This window comes from Rhyacophila brunnea, unplaced genomic scaffold (genome assembly GCF_057557595.1).
Source record: "Rhyacophila brunnea isolate RB1 unplaced genomic scaffold, BYU_Rbru_1.0 scaffold_16, whole genome shotgun sequence".
NCBI classification, from domain to species: domain Eukaryota; kingdom Metazoa; phylum Arthropoda; class Insecta; order Trichoptera; family Rhyacophilidae; genus Rhyacophila; species Rhyacophila brunnea.
Window position 1 is genome coordinate 28,326,466 of NW_028232816.1, and position 17,704 is coordinate 28,344,169.

General features: G+C 37.0%; 1 protein-coding gene across 2 annotated transcripts; it reads left to right on the forward strand.

Annotated features, from left to right (window-relative positions):
- Positions 1-89: 89 nt before the first annotated feature.
- LOC147074595 (uncharacterized) lies at positions 90-17,317 on the forward strand. Of its 2 annotated transcripts, none has more exons than XM_085943879.1 (8): positions 90-418; positions 494-2,211; positions 3,320-3,501; positions 4,887-5,027; positions 6,026-6,269; positions 11,970-12,145; positions 13,206-13,317; positions 13,729-17,317. In XM_085943879.1, exons 2-8 carry the CDS (start codon positions 519-521, stop codon positions 13,917-13,919), a joined length of 2,739 nt encoding a protein of 912 aa, XP_085800005.1. In that variant the 5' UTR covers positions 90-418; positions 494-518; the 3' UTR covers positions 13,920-17,317. The 2 variants fall into 2 exon arrangements, with proteins under 2 accessions (XP_085800005.1, XP_085800006.1); XM_085943880.1 differs by having other exon boundaries at positions 497-2,211.
- Positions 17,318-17,704: the final 387 nt, after the last annotated feature.

A 17,704-nucleotide genomic window follows, 5' to 3' on the forward strand; every position in this document is an offset into this window, starting at 1 on the left:
ATTATTGTTTGCTTCTAAATAATCTAAATGAAAAATAATATTTAAAATTAATATTCTTACATGGTAACACAGTTCGAGCTCCATGCTCCATGTTGAATAATAAGTAAATAAAACATACATAATTATTTTGAAGAACCAGTTATTTATTATTTTTATTGTGGACATTACTTCAAGGTCGGTACTTGGCCGTATGGCGTTCTATCTCGGCAACTTCAGACTATCAAAAGTGAAGTTCAATTTTTATCGGAACACTGCTTCTGCCCCTGAGTTTATTGACAAAAATGACAGTCGATCAGTTGACAGCGAAATCACATTGTAAATACTGACTTCTCTCGAGAGTTATTGAATAATACTATTTATAAGCGGTATATACGAATCGAGTTGAATATTTACATCGATAGGCGGACACATTGAGATGGTGAGTATCTTTCTGTCAAGTTGTGCATTTTTATGACAGCTCGCGTCGCCACATTGTTATTTTTTTTCATTTCAGAAGTATGCCCGACCGTTCGCTATAGATGCGTCGTCGTCCCGCGATAATGGAATCCGATGAAGGCGGCGAGCGGCGCTCGTCCGGCTGCCGGCCGACTTTCGACGAGAAGCAGCAAGCTCGCGACAAATCGCAGATTAAAAAATCGCGTCAGAACTTCGAGGGGTACGAGAATAGTGGACCCCAAGGGGCCGGATCCCGACCTAAACAGCGATCGCCTGGGAATCTGACCGCCAACGGAATCTGCGCGGCGGACAGCGGTCTAAAACTCAATAATAATAATAGTATAAGCAAACCCGGGGACGCCGCAGACCCTTATAGTGTTGCATATAACGTCGATTCGAAGACAAATATCGATAAATGCTTGTTTTTGAAGAAGGACTGCTCCGATCGGAATGCCGAAGGTTTCAATGCTACCCGATGCAGTTGGAGCTTAGAAAATATTCTGTCTCAAGGCGGTCAATACCGGCAGCAAATCAGCTGTGAAGACAACAATATTGAAGCTAATATAAAAATTAACAATACGGAAAGCGAACCGGTCAATGGCATATGCACCGCCGGTGACCCCGCTTTGAATGTCAATAATCTAGAATCGCAATATGCGCATATAAACTGTTCACAAGTTAAAACGACACCCGGCCGGGGTGTATCGGAAGTTCTCGTCAACAGGAACGATTTCAATATTGATGCACCATCCGTGAGTAATTTAAACGGTGCCGGTCCTTCTAGAGAAACTGCGGAGGGCGGCGGGGCGAATGGCTCAAAATTTGACGCGGTGGGGTGCGAAAAGCCCAACAGAAAAAGACCCGCAAAAGGAAGAGAGAAGCGGGCTCGATTGGCCGAGGCGTATGACTCGTCGAGTGATACAGGAAATGACGATTACTCAGTCGGCTCCGATGACTGTTGCATCTACACGTACCGAGGTGGGGAGCATCTCGCCGATTTGCCGAGCTCGTTCTTCAGTCTAGATATGGGACTGGCTAAAGACAGCCACCTGCCGGCCCCACCGCTGTTCGGGCCCCGTCCGGAACCGCTGCACGAGGACCGCGCCGCCAGAGACTCCGGTGCGTCCAGCCCCGATATGGATTACTTAGAAATGGATTTCGATCCCGGCCCGTCCGGAGAAGCGGACTCGGACGTCGAGTCTAGTTTAGATTTGGAATTAGATCCGGACGATCCGCCCGCTAACGATGACATCGACGTCGAAAACCTTCCAGAGATTCCCCCGAATGTTATCAATAGACCAGTTGACAAAAAAATCGACATTATCGTTGCGACCGTTAAAGAAATATGTGATATCGATAAACCGGGACCCAGTGCGATGCGTCCCGATACTTGTGCTACGAGTGAAGTTAAAAAGACTGAGTCGCAAACAAAAAATTCAGCACCGAAAGACTCATTAATCGATTTAATAGCCACTGGTTTTTCTACGGAACCTTCGACCAGTAAGACATCTTTCCCCGGCGCTCGCAAGAGTCCTTCAGAAGCGGAAGCGTCTACTGACAGACATTCCCCTGATCGCCTCGAGCCGCCGGCCACTGTGAATCCTTGCGAGAAGAAAGGAGAAGAGCAGAGACCGTACGGGAATCTGATCTCACACACCAACCTTTCGGGGGAAGTGATCCACGTGCGGCGCACCAGTCTCAGTTGGCCCGCTCGGGAGACGCACGGACACCACAGCAGTAGTGGGGACCTCGTCTCTCCCGGGGAAACTTGCGAAGGTAATTCATTCAGCCTTTTATTAATTTTCAACTATTGTGTCACCCTTTAACGGTTTACAGTTAGGTACTGGCAAAGTCTATCTATATGAACTTGTTCAGTTTATCAATCTCTCAATTATAACTTTTATTATTATTTATTAGTAGGTACTTATTCATCCAAAGAAAAGTGCAATTATTATAGTGTATTATAAGTTTATAATTATTGCCGAGCAAGTATTGAGGGTCTCCCAGTAACAAGTCGGGCCGACTAACAATGATTTTACACTGCACCTCAGTATATCTCGTCACTGCTATCTGTTCCACAATTTCATGGTAACCGAACCCGGTTTATGATGGCAGGTACGGTCTGCCTTCTCGGAATTGAACAGTCACACTCTTTTGGAATTTTGTTGGCCATAGACTAACTTCTTACCAGCCACCACAACTCACTGATCTAGGCATATGTTTCATCTAGGCATATGTTTCATCTAGGCATATGAATCACTATTTTGTATTTCTAGCTGACACTCAATCCCTCCATCTAATACATATTTATATACAGTATAACCTCGTTTTTACGTGCCCGAAATTCACGTTTTCTCGGCAATTGTGTGTAATTTTTTCAGTCCCGATGTATTTCAGTACATTTAATACCCGCATTTACGTCGGAAATATTCAAAATATGCGAGTTACGCGCGAGGAAGAAGAGGTTGATATTCCAACAAAAGAAGAAGCAATGAGGTTCACCGAGGGCTTAAAAACCTACTTTACAAGCTTTGCTGATATTCAAGATGACACTTTTAAATGTTTATTTAGTCTTGAAAGAGAATTACATAACAAAAAAACAAAAATGCAACAAACTAATATACATGATTTTTTCAATAAAAATTTTAATTGAATGTTTTTTAATAAAACGTTATTATTTTAGAAACATAAAATTTAAATGTTCTTTTTTTCAATACCCCCCTTTTACATTTTCCCTCGAATTAGGTTTTTTTTTCCAGTCCCTTAAAAAACGTAAAATACGGGTTATACTGTATATATATATCTTTATAAGCAGGTTATCGAGGTATTTGTCCACTATGAGAGCGAACCATAGTAAATGTTTCGATACAATCTATTGTTTCAGGCGATCTACCAGAATCACTATCGTGGACCACTCTCGGTGGAATATCTCCCGAGCAAGGTGGCAACCTCGAGCCCAGTCGAATCAATCTGGCGTCGGCTCTCTTCCACTGCACCATGGCCAAGAGGCTGGTGGTAGACAAGCAGAGTGCAAATTTCCTCCAAGAACAAGATACATCGAATGTGGTATGCATATTTACTTTATTTTTGTGAAGCAACGTTTATCCACGTTCGCTTATTAGCTAAAGCATGTGGACACAATGCTGTGCTTCCAAAAATTTCTCGACTTTGATACGAATCTCAATCTTAGCAAATTTACATGTTTTTCAATATCAGTTTGATCCGGAGCAAGGCCCTAATGGTTTGAGTGAATTGCTAATAATCGTTCCTTGTAAAAAAAGCTATTAAGTTATCCTTCACTCAATGGAGACCTATATACTCTTGCAGGCTTATTCTATCATATCACTTAACATCGAAAAAAGGTAATTGTGATAAATATATTATCACATATATCACTTTACGTATTCTAGCAGTTAATTATGTAAAAAAGTTAACTGTCAAAAGATTTTAACTGTGCCTCTGTCAGGCGTGCTAACGTGAGAACGAGACAGTGTACGTCAACTTTACATATTGAGAATTGAGATGCAAGATGTTTCGAAAAATAATTACGCCAACATCTCCGTGTCCGGCTGATATGACTGACAAAATTGTAGGTTATGTTGACCGTTTTAGGTTTAAAGGTTTATTGTTTATTGAAAAAACTTTGCGCATTTCGACGTTCGGGAACCAAAACAATATGACATGTCTAATAAAATTGTAGGTTATGTTGATATGTCAATACAAAATTCTTGTGGTCGGCCAGCGCCATCTTTAGTATAGTAATAGAGTCGGCTGTGTTTCGGCGCTAGTTCGGCTTCATCCGCTCGTGTTCGGTCTTATCCGCAGAACATTTACGAATATGACCGAAAGGTCTATAAAGAATTAAAGATAGTCGTCGGTAATAGTTTTATCACATTTAGTGTAAAGAATTCCTAATGTGCTAATTTTGACCAATGATGATAACGGAAACATGCTAAAGTGATAACTGTTAAGAATAGACCTGTTGGAATTGATAATTAACCCCTTTCAAATATTATATGATTATATCATAATGTTTTGGTAAATAAATGTTTTATTTTTCAATTTCATTAGACTTCTTATGCCAAGTCGAGACCAAGATGCATTTGTGAGTGAACAAATTATACAAATGTGCTGTAAATTCCTATACGCAGTCTACTGTCTGAAAGTTTTAAACTCACCGCACATTCACACCCGCAAACTTTTAAAAGTTTGGACAGTTTACTTCGTACAAATTTGTACGCTTTAATCAAAACAACATTCTATGAGACTACTCGTCGCTACTTCTGATCAAACACTAAAAATTTCCCCTAAACATGGCTACATTTGTTTGTTTGTAAGTATTTTTGCACATATTTTCTATTCACAGTGGAATAACTCTAACTAGATAGACATCAGCAATTATAACTTGTGTAAAGGTGTGTCCGACTTAAATGATGGATTGTGTATTGCAGGATGGTGCAGGCGTGGGTGGGTCCGGCGAGCCACCAGCAGTGGCCAAGTGCATGCTGTGGACAGAACAGGAAGCATGCTCCCGCCAGGTCACGCAGATAGGGACATCTGCCTGCGGAGCATCCTCTGTGATCAATGCTTTAGTGAGTATACTATTAATAATTGTACTTGTATATTTTGGTTTTAACACATGCATATAACGTCACCCTGTTGTCATAAGTGTGATTTATTATAAGATGGTAATGTTACGCCGAATGTGCGAAATTGACTATTACATGAAATGGGCAAAATTTTGCCTAAATCATGAAAAATGCAAGCCCGTTGCCTTATTCATCAATTAGACAAAATATCTGGCGAGTGCGTGAATTTGGCAGTAATTTTTCTGCCTAGTTCATGCATTGGACAAATTAGATAGTAGCGCTATGATGGTGTTTTTTGCAACTAATCAAACTAACCAAATGTGTCAAATGTCATTGATTATAGGTAATATAAAAATATACCAATCAATAACTACAATGACGGTCATATCCATTTACTATGCGCAAAAAAAATCTAGAACTATAATATGATAACGGAAGAATTTTATTGAAAGGTATTTTCGCGATTTGATTCGTGCTTGGGTATCAATCATGCAATGGTCGATTGTATGTTTGTGATTGTTGACACTTGTTAGCTAACCTCAAAATGGACATTCAGTTGAATAATTCAGAATTACAAAACCTAACCTAACCTAATAATAATAATATTATATTATGTCCAATTATAACTAATAAAACCATCCGTATTAAATTTACTTTTTCTACTGTCATCTTGACAGTTTAAGAATTCCATACCCTGGCGAATTCACGTACTCGGCAGAAAAGATCTACGTATAAAATTTGTTATTCGGACCTTTTTTATTTTTAAATAAATATTTTTGCTTTTAAGCGGAGCATATAACTTCCACAGAAAGGTTATATTTATAGCAATGGTGGTTAGCCATTCGCCTGACATATTAGGTCCATGTTCTGGATTAACCACACATTAAAAAACAATATGTTGTTTTTGTCAGATTCTGGACCGAAATTATGGGCACTCTAATCAACTACGCCACCACGGGGCACATTTATAGATACTATAAATGCATTTCCATCATTTTCAGTTGGCTTTGCACCAGACCGTGGACTTAGAGCGTTTAAAGTCTTCAGTGTGCACAAGGCAGCGGTCGAACGCGGCCCCGCTGTGCCGGTACCTGGTGTCCAGGGCGCTGGCCGGCTGTGGGGTACGATCGCTGGCTGCTATCATCGAAGCTGTGTCTGGGGGTGTCGTCTCCTCCAGGCATTTCTCCACGTGGCCTGAGAGATCGGTACCCCTCTCCCATTGGCTGGCCAACTGGATAGGACTAGGTGAGTGCTCACATACCGTTATCATCAGCACTACAATTCAATAAGGGTCTGCGTCGTCTCCAGTTCCTTCTGTCTCCCGCAAGCCTCCTGCACTACCTTGGTCTCAGCAATGATCTACACAGCTCAACCGCTACAGTGTAGGTCTCCTGAGTCCCCTTTTCTTTTCCGGTGTAAGTCTCTTAGATATTTGGGCGATTTCCATCCTACAAATATAGCTTGTACAACAGTTTTCTTCACATGTCAAACGATGAGGAGATAATTGTATAAGGCATATAGTGTGGTTGTACCTTCCTCATCAAATACTATCTTAGTCGCCTGTATCTGTCGACGAACTGCATCAATTATCCTACATTAATACGTAGCCAAATACACTGAACCATCCTGATTAATTTAGAACAGGGGTCGCCAACCCCTTCAGACCTATAGGCCGCATTCAACTTTTCGTTTAGGTAATTGGATTGTAATAGTTTAAGAGAAGATAGGGAGTCTCTAAACAAATATCAAGTTTATTTAAGTACGAGATATGGAACAAACAGGAATCCGAGTGGTAAAAAACAATTATTATAATGGAGTTATACATATCGCATAAACGTCAATTCAATTCATAATATTTAAACCCTGACGGCTAAAATTATTAAACATGGAACATGCTTTGCCTACTGATTCTCTGAATGCTGGTTGTCCAAATTCGAAAGAAAATTTATTTGTCAAAGTAACCGAATCCAAAGGATTCAAACAATTTTACTTTTCTGAAAATTATGTAATTTCAATAATAAAACTAAAGAAGTAATAAAAACAGACCAACAATACTTCACACAGAATGTAGGCTACTGAAGGTAAAAAGAAAATAATCGGTGCGCGGGCCGCGGGCGGACGCGCGTCTACAGTTATTCTACGTCTATTTTTCGTACCGCTTTTGCGTTGGAGATCATGAGTAAAACATGTTCCATGTTAATAATATTATAGAGTTAAAACCAAAACAATCGATCAAAAACAAAACGCAGTTTATGCACGACTGTCTGTCTCAATACTTAACGTGATTTTTGTGGCTGTTTTCCCGTAACCAAATTATACCGTACCCCCAGAGTGAAAATTTGAATTAAACCATGCAGATGTCATCAGTCTTCGGTCAGCTGAAGGGAAAATTCATGGTTGAAAATGCTTGCTCGCAAATAAAATATGTGGTTCCAAATACGATTACCAAAGAGTCGTTTTATGTTTCCCATCCGACTGGCAATAGGTTTATGTGTTCCAAAAATGTACGTTTGGTCCACCTGTCGCTGACTGATGAGTTTGAATACAGTAGAATCTCAATATAACAGTCTATTGTGGGCGAGGGGGTGTCCGTTAATGCGGAATGTCTGTTATATAAATTTTATGTTTTCATTAAAACACATTAAGGTGATGTCTCTAGGTAAAGTTGTTATCGAAAAATAGCTAGAAAAGTTTATTAATCGGTAGATATATATTCAAAAGTAATGAGAAAAATAAAATAAAAAATTAAGATGTATCGTGGAGTTCTATATACCAAAAATACGTGTCAAATTCGGTACATTTCTATCGGGTGGTAAGAATGAATGACATAAGATTTATTATCAAAATTACGATAAAAATATACCTAAATCTATTACTTAGCGAAACGCTAAACGTAAATTGGAATTTATTATATCCTTATATCTTTTTTTTTAAATTTAAAAAACATCGATTTAGAGGTTAGAAAGCATGCAATTAAAATCGAAATATCTCGGTTTAGACGCAATTTATCGCAAAAAACGATTAGCGTTTCTATTAAAAATATTATTTATTAATTTTTACGGCAGTTATTTAAATTTAATCTTGTATTTTTGTATATTAACGAATCGATAGAAATCGAAACCATAATAATTGCTCGAATTGGCAACATGCTGACAACACTTAGCCGACGCTTGGCCGTATAGTGCTGCCGTCGTGGAATTATTTGGAAACAAAATATCTTCATACAAAATACACACACAACCATAACATGACGTTGAAAATGAAACTCACACATTGACAAGACAAAATAACATTTCTCTGCATTTTGACAAAAATCAGTTTATCAGTTTGAGGCGAAATTGCCATATGAATAAAAATAACTTAATAATTGAAATTACAATATTAACTTAATTTACGTAGAAACCTGCCTATATTCAAAATTTGAAACTGCGAATTATTTGCAATTAGTATTTGCTTAAATTACAACTGTTTTTTATCATTATTTATGATAAAAATAATCAACAAAATAAACAAATCTCGCATTTTAACATATGGTAGCATTCGTGCTCTCGATCGAAGATCGAATATCGGGTTTATGACAATTCTTCTTTATTTGGCCATTATTAGGTATATTGTTTGAAAACAGGAAGGAATCGACTCATCAGTAACATTTTTGTCAAGTAAGTAAACTTTTCAGTGTATAATAAACAATATTATTATCGTACATCAAAATGACAAACTATGTCACGCAGTTTTGATTGTCAAACAAACATTCAAAAATTATTGAAAAGAGTTACATATACTGTATTTTCAATCACCATCATGCATTTATCATCAATATATATTATTTTAGGCGTAGACTCATCGTTTTCGTAGAATTATAAATACTTTACGTTAGTTTGAGGTTATGTTTATGACAAATGTCATCGAGCCCATCTTGTACGTTTTGTAAATTATCTAATAGATAGTGAATTTCTTTCATTCGCATAATATGATTGTAGAACCGAATTTAATAAAATAAAATTTTAATTTCATTCAAAATTACTGAAACTTGTCTCGAAAATGTATCTCATAATCATCATTATAATTATTCACAATGCTTATACAATGTAACCAATGATTGATTGTAATCAAATATTTTATGTGCTTTCAAACACGTGTCCGTGTTTTTAATACAACATAATCGTAAATTGAAAACGTTATCTACAGTGATAAACTGATAAGTTTGACACGAGTATATGAATGTAATTAGGTTATGTTTTTTTGTTTACATATAGATAAATCTTTTAATACTGATGAACTCGACGAAATATTGGACGACAGACTGCGAAGTCGGCGACGGTTACGAGTCCGACAACAGCGACGACATTTACAACCTTCGACATCACAATCCAGGGTTCTTCCCTGGCTCACAAAATGGTAGGTTTACAATTTTCTTAATAATATATTTATTGGTTTTATAGACCATCCGGTCATACACTAGATTCATTTTCATTACATGCTTTGGCATAAAAACAAGAATTCATTACATCTTGTACACATGATGTAGCGATTGTCTCGAATGAGGAGTTGACATATTATTGCCCATCATTATTTGTATTTTTACTGCTAAATACTTGAATTAATGAGGAAATATGGATAATGTAATAATATTTTTTTCCTATTGTTTCAGTATGCCGAATGCTGGTCCGGAATTGGAGGAAGATTTGTTGGTGAGAGGGCATGTTGCTGACAATGTCCTCAGCTCCTTTTTCGAATACTTCAACCTCACTCTCTTCGAAAAAATAGCTGAGCAGACAAATTTATATTCAGCACAAAAAAGGGACTTGTGGTCGGTGAATACGAATTCGAAATTCGTATTCACCGGCATCAAAATTATGATGGGTACATTAAGGTTTCCGCAGACTCGAATGTACTGGTGTTATGATCTAAGCATTCCAATCATTAATCAAGCAATGCCCAGAGACGGGTACTTCGAACTGCGGAATCACTTTCATTTTGCAGATAACACTGCTGACCGCACGGGCTGCACAGATAAACTTTGGAAGATTAGTCCATTTTTAAGTGAGGTTCTAAAAAAATGCCATACTTTGCCCAGACCTGCTCATAACTCCATCGATGAGCAAATGATGCCGTTCACTGGCCGCTGTAGACACAGGCAATTTGTGCTTAACAAGCCAAATCCTGTAGGCCTTAAAAATTTTGTTCTCGCGGCCAGAGATGGATTAGTGATAGATTTTCACATATATGTAGGGAAGGGAACGGTATCAGATGGAGATATGAAGCAGTTCGGTCTGGGCGCAAGTGTGGTCAAGTTACTCTGCCGGACTCTCCCCAATCCTCCTGCATTGTCTGTACTGATCGTTTTTTCACTAGTTTGAAGCTCGCCGATTCGTTACTTCACGACAAAATGTTCTTAACTGGAACTGTCAGAAGTAATAGACTCGGCGATGTGATTAAGAAATTAAAAAAACGATAAGGCAATGCAGAGGGGAGATTGGGATGAGAAGGTTCGGTAGGATGACAAAGTCTGTGTAGTCAAGTGGAAAGAAAATAAATCCGTGTTATTATTTTCCACTGTGGTCGGCAGTACTCCTGTTGGTACCTGCATGCGATGGTCGAAGGAAGTAAAGAGGAAGATCAGTGCCACTCAGCCGGCCATTGTAAAGCACTACAATATGTCGATGGGTGGCATTGATCTTTGCGATCGGATAATTACTTATTACAGGACTGCGATGAAGACATGCAAATGGCCTGTGAGGGTTTTTAACCACTTTGTGGACTTGGCGGTGGTAAACTGTTAGCTAATGTATATGCGGAATTGTAAACTAGAAAATGTACCCCGAAAGGATATTATGGGACTGTTGTCGTACTGAATCAGATTAGCGAAAGCTATTATTCGGTATGAAGATCGGGTAGCCAACATTTTAACACTGCCAGCACGAGGTCGGCCAAGAAACATGTCGACATCGCAGGTAGACACAGAGCCACCAGCTCGCAGGAGAACGGTTGTCCCCCAACCGATCGCTGAGGTATGTTTGGACAGCGTTGGCCACCATTCAGCATCCGTGTGCAGATACCCTGGATGCAAGTCCCGCACCAGGTATATTTGCATAAAATACAATATATACGTGTGCACAAAATTTTGCTTTGAGCTGTATCACACAGTATAGGATGCAGCTCAAAGCAATTTTAAAGTACATATTTAGGGTTTTATTTCATAATTTTAACTAATTTTAAGTGTAAATATATTTAATTATCCTATTTATAAGGTTTTTGTATTATTTTTATTGTGTAATGTTCTATTAAAATTGACCACTCCTATGAACAAGTTGTTTTCTTTACCTTCCCTAAGTTTATAGAGTAGGTAATATTCATCTGCAGTGTGACCTGGTATGTGCATATAGTATATTTTACTTTATAAAATAAAAATAAAAAATTTGTCAATAGACTAATACTTCTCTTCCATAATTTCATTCCTTTGGCCCTATATTGGCCTTTTGTATTCTAAATTTCTATTCAAAATGAAAAAAGAAGTTGGCAAGTATAAATTGATTTAAAACTTTTCTTTTAAATCATAAAAATGTCAATACGATATAATAAAATATTGTACTTATTTTAAAAAAAATATAATTATTTGAATAGGTATATATATAATAATATTATAGTAGAATATATTATTATATTCTTATAATATGTAAATGAATTTTTGTCTAGCGATTTTTTTCATCTGGCAATTTAATAATACTTGCAACTTATTATGGTAACTTACTGCCATCTGGTTAGAATTGACCAAAGTTTTTAGTAACAGATTTTTAGAAATTCATGGTAGATGCCTTTAAATATAAAAAGATGGCGTAAAAGTCACATTATATGTGTTATTTAGGCCAAAGACATCGCCTTAAAGACAACAATTATAATGTTACATCATTATTTAATTGGCAATAAAATTTTATATCATTTTAGGAGCTGTTCCGATAGCAACACTAAACTTGCAAGCGGGCGTGGCAGATCCCAGTCGCATTCCCGACTCGTGGCATCATCAGATGATCTTTGGGGTGGGCCCCCGCGGAATCTACATGGCCAATCCCGTCGAATGCGTGGAAGAGGGAACGCTCTGGCATCAGCTTTGTTCAGATTCGGTAATATACTCGAAATTAATTTTAACTATCACATAATTTTACAGTCAATTTCTAATGGAATTATTGATATGTCCAACTACACCTACTAACTCTTCCCCAAGCAGGTAGCACAGACAATATTACAGAAACGCCATGTGACATTAATAAAATAAAGAGTTTAGTAGCTGTTATTGTTTTTTAATCGATTTATATTGACATTATTTCGATTTAAATATAACTTGACATTCTATGCATCTTCGGCTTAGAAATTAAATATTCCATACTATACCTTCATGCAATTTTGCCTGATATCTCATCGATACGCCCAGCTTCACCATGGAATGCATACTCCATGTCGATTTTTATGATTGAAAATATAATAGTAACATTATAATAAAACTTGAGTAAAAAGCTTTATAACTCGCACATGAAAACGGAAGATTTCCAATGAATATTTTTCCCACCACGAAACTTTAATAAGATTAATTCGGATTTAGCAGACGATGAAACATTATTTAACACATTAAAATTATTAATATCATGTATTCCTACATTCATACATTTATGTCGACTGGGATCTCACAAGCCATGGACACCGTCAAATAACAAGATATGTTCAAGTGCTTAAAGTCAGACAACGTTATCTACAAAAAAGTGTTTTTTTTTTTTTTTTTAGATAACGTTATTTTACATTTACGGCTACATGGTAGTCAAACAACGTTATGTCAATCTTTTCTAATTTCTTATTAAATCGTCAGTAAAGTTTAACGCTAATTACATAAGTTACCCTTGTTTCCATATTTTTTTAAAACTATCCCTATAAATTTTAACATCATCATAAGCAAGATAAATGTACAATACACAATAAATTATAAAATATTAACATTATGTTTTAAGTAACATTTCCCTTGTTGAGTTACAAGAATCTTAAATAACGATTTTTGGCTCTCCTGTAAAGTTGCACTTTTGTAGATAGTGTTGTTTGACACTAAGCCCTCGCGTTATGATGATGCCAGAAGACCTGAATGCTGACCAAAAAATAAGTGACAACCAATTGTAATAAATATTCTTTTAACTTTAGGTGTTGCTGATAAAACGTAAAGATGTATTGAGCAGGTGGACCAGAGATACGGATCTCTCGCCCCTCATGTCAATTCCCGGTGACCAGCGATGGAGAACTATGAACGTTCTAGGTAATTATTATACTTCATATAAATTATTATTGCGATTGGACGTCATAAAACTAACATCCATTTCAGCATGTGTAATCCACTTCAGTGAGTGGTGTTTATTTGCTACAGTGTGGTACTTGTCAAGTAGTCTATTTGGGTCAGACAGGCAGAAGTTTTATTAGTAAATTTAAAAAAGATCACATATATGGAAAACAGATAAGACAGACATTCCGGCATCATGGAAGGCTGCTAAATACTTTCCATAGAGTGAATACGGCAGAGCTACGGGATGCTGTCATGACCTGGGAAGACGCAACAATATTGGCAAACGACAGGAATTCTTGGAAGGCGCCGTGCGGTGTCCATATGATTTTTTCCCGCAACTCTGCTGTCTGCGTATGACTAATATTGCTTATTTGCTTCTTCTCGCAGGTCAAGTTGTAAATATAATACGGGAGTCTCACAATTCGGCGAGCAATGGTCAGACGCGCACAACGCACGTGCGGATCCCCGCTTGCTACCAGGCCGGCATCACCATTGTGGCGTTCACGGGATCGCAGGCGCACAGGACACTGCTGCAGGCCCCCGAATTGCCGCTGCTCGTTCCTCAACAACACCAATAACCCCTACTTTAAAACATAATCCTATTTTAGAACGCTGTTAGCTCGAAATAAAAGTGACAGTCATATAATTGATACCATATTTGTTGATTTTACTGAATTGAATTTTCCTGACTTTTGGTGCTCTGATAAACTCTAAGCAACTGGGAAGCTATTATCCCATGCAATAGTGCTGTAGCATGTTTGAAAATTACTATTTCCATTACTAATCAAAGAAACTAGACATCTACAGGTGCATGGTAAAGGTTTATAGCCATTTACTCAACCCCATGGGATCCAACCACACATCTTTATGAACATACAACCATTTATGGGTTTTGGCCTTCTCCAGCATCTGCCTTCATCCTGGTCTGTCCAAAGCTGCTACTCTCCAGTTTTGGACGCCCATGGTCTTTAAATCGAACTCAACACTATCCTTCCATCGTTTCCCCACTGCTTCTTGAATGTCAGTTTCTGACTCACTCATTCTGCGTACTTGACTCAGCCATTTAAGGTGGCCTAATTTGATGTGCGGGCTCCTGTACAAAGCATCATCTCGTTATTGTTTCATTGATGGATCCGAAAATACCACACAGCATGCGCCGCTAGAATGAGCCCAACAATCTCCATGTTTGTTGTAATGCACCGGGTTTCCAAGGAGACATAGATGACGATCAGTCTTATTGGTGTTTTGTATAAGATGTATTTCAAATCTTGGTTCAATGCCTTGGAACGTAGCACCTTCGTTAGGCAGAAGAGACATTTGTTGGCTAGCAAAATTTTTCCCTTAATTTTGACTTCTAGCCTACTAACTGTCACTGTTAATAGACAATCCTAAATACGTCAAATTCAAATATAGTAATAATCGATGAAGTATTCTGATAACTATTTAACAAACGTATTATATTTGGCGTATCATATTACCCAGGCGTCCATTATCACAAAGAAATACTCAATTTCCCATTTGTCGTGCAAACTATTCTACTGTGCAAAGAGTCTTATGCACAACGGTAAGGGGAAACTATTCCTCAGCTTAAAGCGCAGGAATTCATGTCTTCTCTTTTTATCACTCCCGCGGCCGGCCGTGAGTGATACGATGAGCTTCCTCATGGATAACTTGAAAATGACTTCCTATGGTGCGATTGACCAAAATCTATGCTGCGAACCGACGCATCGGACATGCCTGTAATATCTATTCAAGTTTCTGGTAGTCAGTTTGAGTCTACTGAATTATTTTTTCTGTCACTTCTATTCCGAGCAAAAAACAATCATTTCATCTAACGTATAATTCAGATGTGAATGATTAATATATTGAACGATAAAAGTTTACGACTGAACTCATGGAGGAGTATATAGAGGATTCAACATTTAAACATTTGTAAAACTATTTATTTAAAATAATATTATCAACAGCCATTGTATAAAGAGTGTAACATAATACATAATAGCAATTTTGCTTTTTGCGCCTATTGTAATGGCCACTAGTCAGAATTATAAGTTTTTAACTTGTAGAACGAGTTTTTAACTTGTTTTTTTGCAACAAAATAATGCATTACTGGATATTCGCAAATACACTTTACGGTTGACTCTCACTTTAAGCCGGCTCTCGACCGTCGACCCTTCCTAGCGACAGTTGCACTTAACCTCTTGAAACGTATAGATATTTGGATGTGGCGATCGGTGAACCGTTATAGGAATGACCAATTTGTAGGTGTTCGTATGTGTTCTGGCGTCTTCGACTTGCAGCCCGAGAAGCATGTGATTTGTTAATAGCAGCACTAGATGTTTTTTTTCGAACTAAAAAGTCGCATTAGACCAATCTGTGGAGCTCTATTTGGCAACGTGTGTTTTGTGAATAACGATAATGTCACATTGACGTATTCGACACGTTGCAGACGGGGTGAGCTTAGATGTAAGATCCGGCTAAGGGCCACTATATTCTGGTCACTGCACAAAACTGTGAATTTCAATCGTAGTGCTGGTCATTGGTAAACTGTTAGTAGAAAATGATATTTTGTGAATTGGTATTAACGAAATATATAATCTAAAATATTCATTTACTGCGAACATGTTACCGAAGTGAAGCAATAACTAGCACTACAATCAAAATTCACAGTTTAGTGCCGAGGCATGACTATAGACGGCCTTTAGTTGTCCATATATTAGGTGTCTACTTACAAAAACTGATAGGTAAATTTGTTAAATGTGTTGTAAAAGTTTTAATGTTAGTTAGTTCTTTTTTTTATCATATTTTATTTTGGAATAAATCATAAATCCTTTTTTGCTATAAGTATCACTATAAATAATCGGTTCCTGTAAACCGTAACGTTTTGAAATATTTTATAGACCATTACATATTGTGTGAAATTACTCATAGTATATGCACATATTTTTTGTTGGATTTTGGACATATATTATATGGCTTATCAGTTTTTGTTACTAGACACCTCATATGACGTTTTGCCCTAAGGAGATTATATGGTCTGTGATGATTTGCGACAGGAGAGATCGGGGGGTTGTAGAAAATGTGATATCACAAAACTGACAAAACATACACTCATTTCTTTCTGGGAATAAAATTATGCTCCTTGAAAATTTTATGTTAAAATCTTTGATTTTCAAAAAAACAGGGAGTTTAAAAAAGATTGCGATTGGGGGAGGGTATCACAATATACCGAAAATAGTGTGACGTCATTTATAGATAACTTTTTAATCCAAAATATAATACGTATCAAGAAAAATATTTTACATACACTTATCAAAATAGTCTCACGCAATTCCGCTACATGTGTTAAATGTTTATGGATTACATTCACACTGACAGGAAATGAGTCATCCGTAAAAATATAATGACAATAGCGGCTCATTTAGCACAAACCAAAAATGCTGAAGAAAACCTTTGTCTATAGAGTGACAGCTAAAATTTGTATATGAAAGTGAAACTGGAACTGTCATGGCTGCAATTTTTATGGTGCTGTATGTAACAGTGGTGAAAAGTGGGAGTAGACTATTAAGATCCGCCATAAATAGTGCACATTAAACTTCGTTAGTCATACGTATTTGTTTTTATTGATCTAAGACTACAATTTACAGATGGTGATGGTTAGTTTTTAAAAATCAATTAAACCCTGCGATAACCAAACCATAATAGTTTTGGTATATTTTGGGCGATACGACAAAATTGTGCACACTTTTTCATTCATACTTATTTGTTTTCGTTGGATTAAGAATACATAATAATTATTACACATATTGTTGCTAGATTTTTTTAAATTTATTAACCCATTGTGACCGAGTTTATTTTTGTACATAGAATACAAAATTGACTTCCATCAATCAAATATTAATAAATCAAAAAGGATGTGTTTGAATCATTTGATTTTTTGAACATAAATAAAAAGAAGGATACTCTAATATGATTTAAAAGAGAGAAAAGAAAAAATGGTACTGTTCGGTTAAAGCGGATACAGCGGAAAACGCATTTTGAAAATAGCCGATAAACTGGATTATTTGTTAGGTTAACCTAACCTAACCTAACCTAACCCAACCTAAACTAACCCAAACTAACAAATAATCCAGTTTATCGGCTATTTTCAAAATGCGTTTTCCGCTGTATCCGCTTTAACCGAACAGTACCGAAAAAATATATATTTAAAGCGAGATAGGGAGGTTCAAATTTCAATAAACAAAAACTTTCATGTATTTAATATTTTATAAGTTAAGTGCTAAACCAATCATGTCCTAAAGATTTAAAAAACTGTTTGTATTATATAGGATAATCTATTTTCATATGATAACCCAATAAGTGA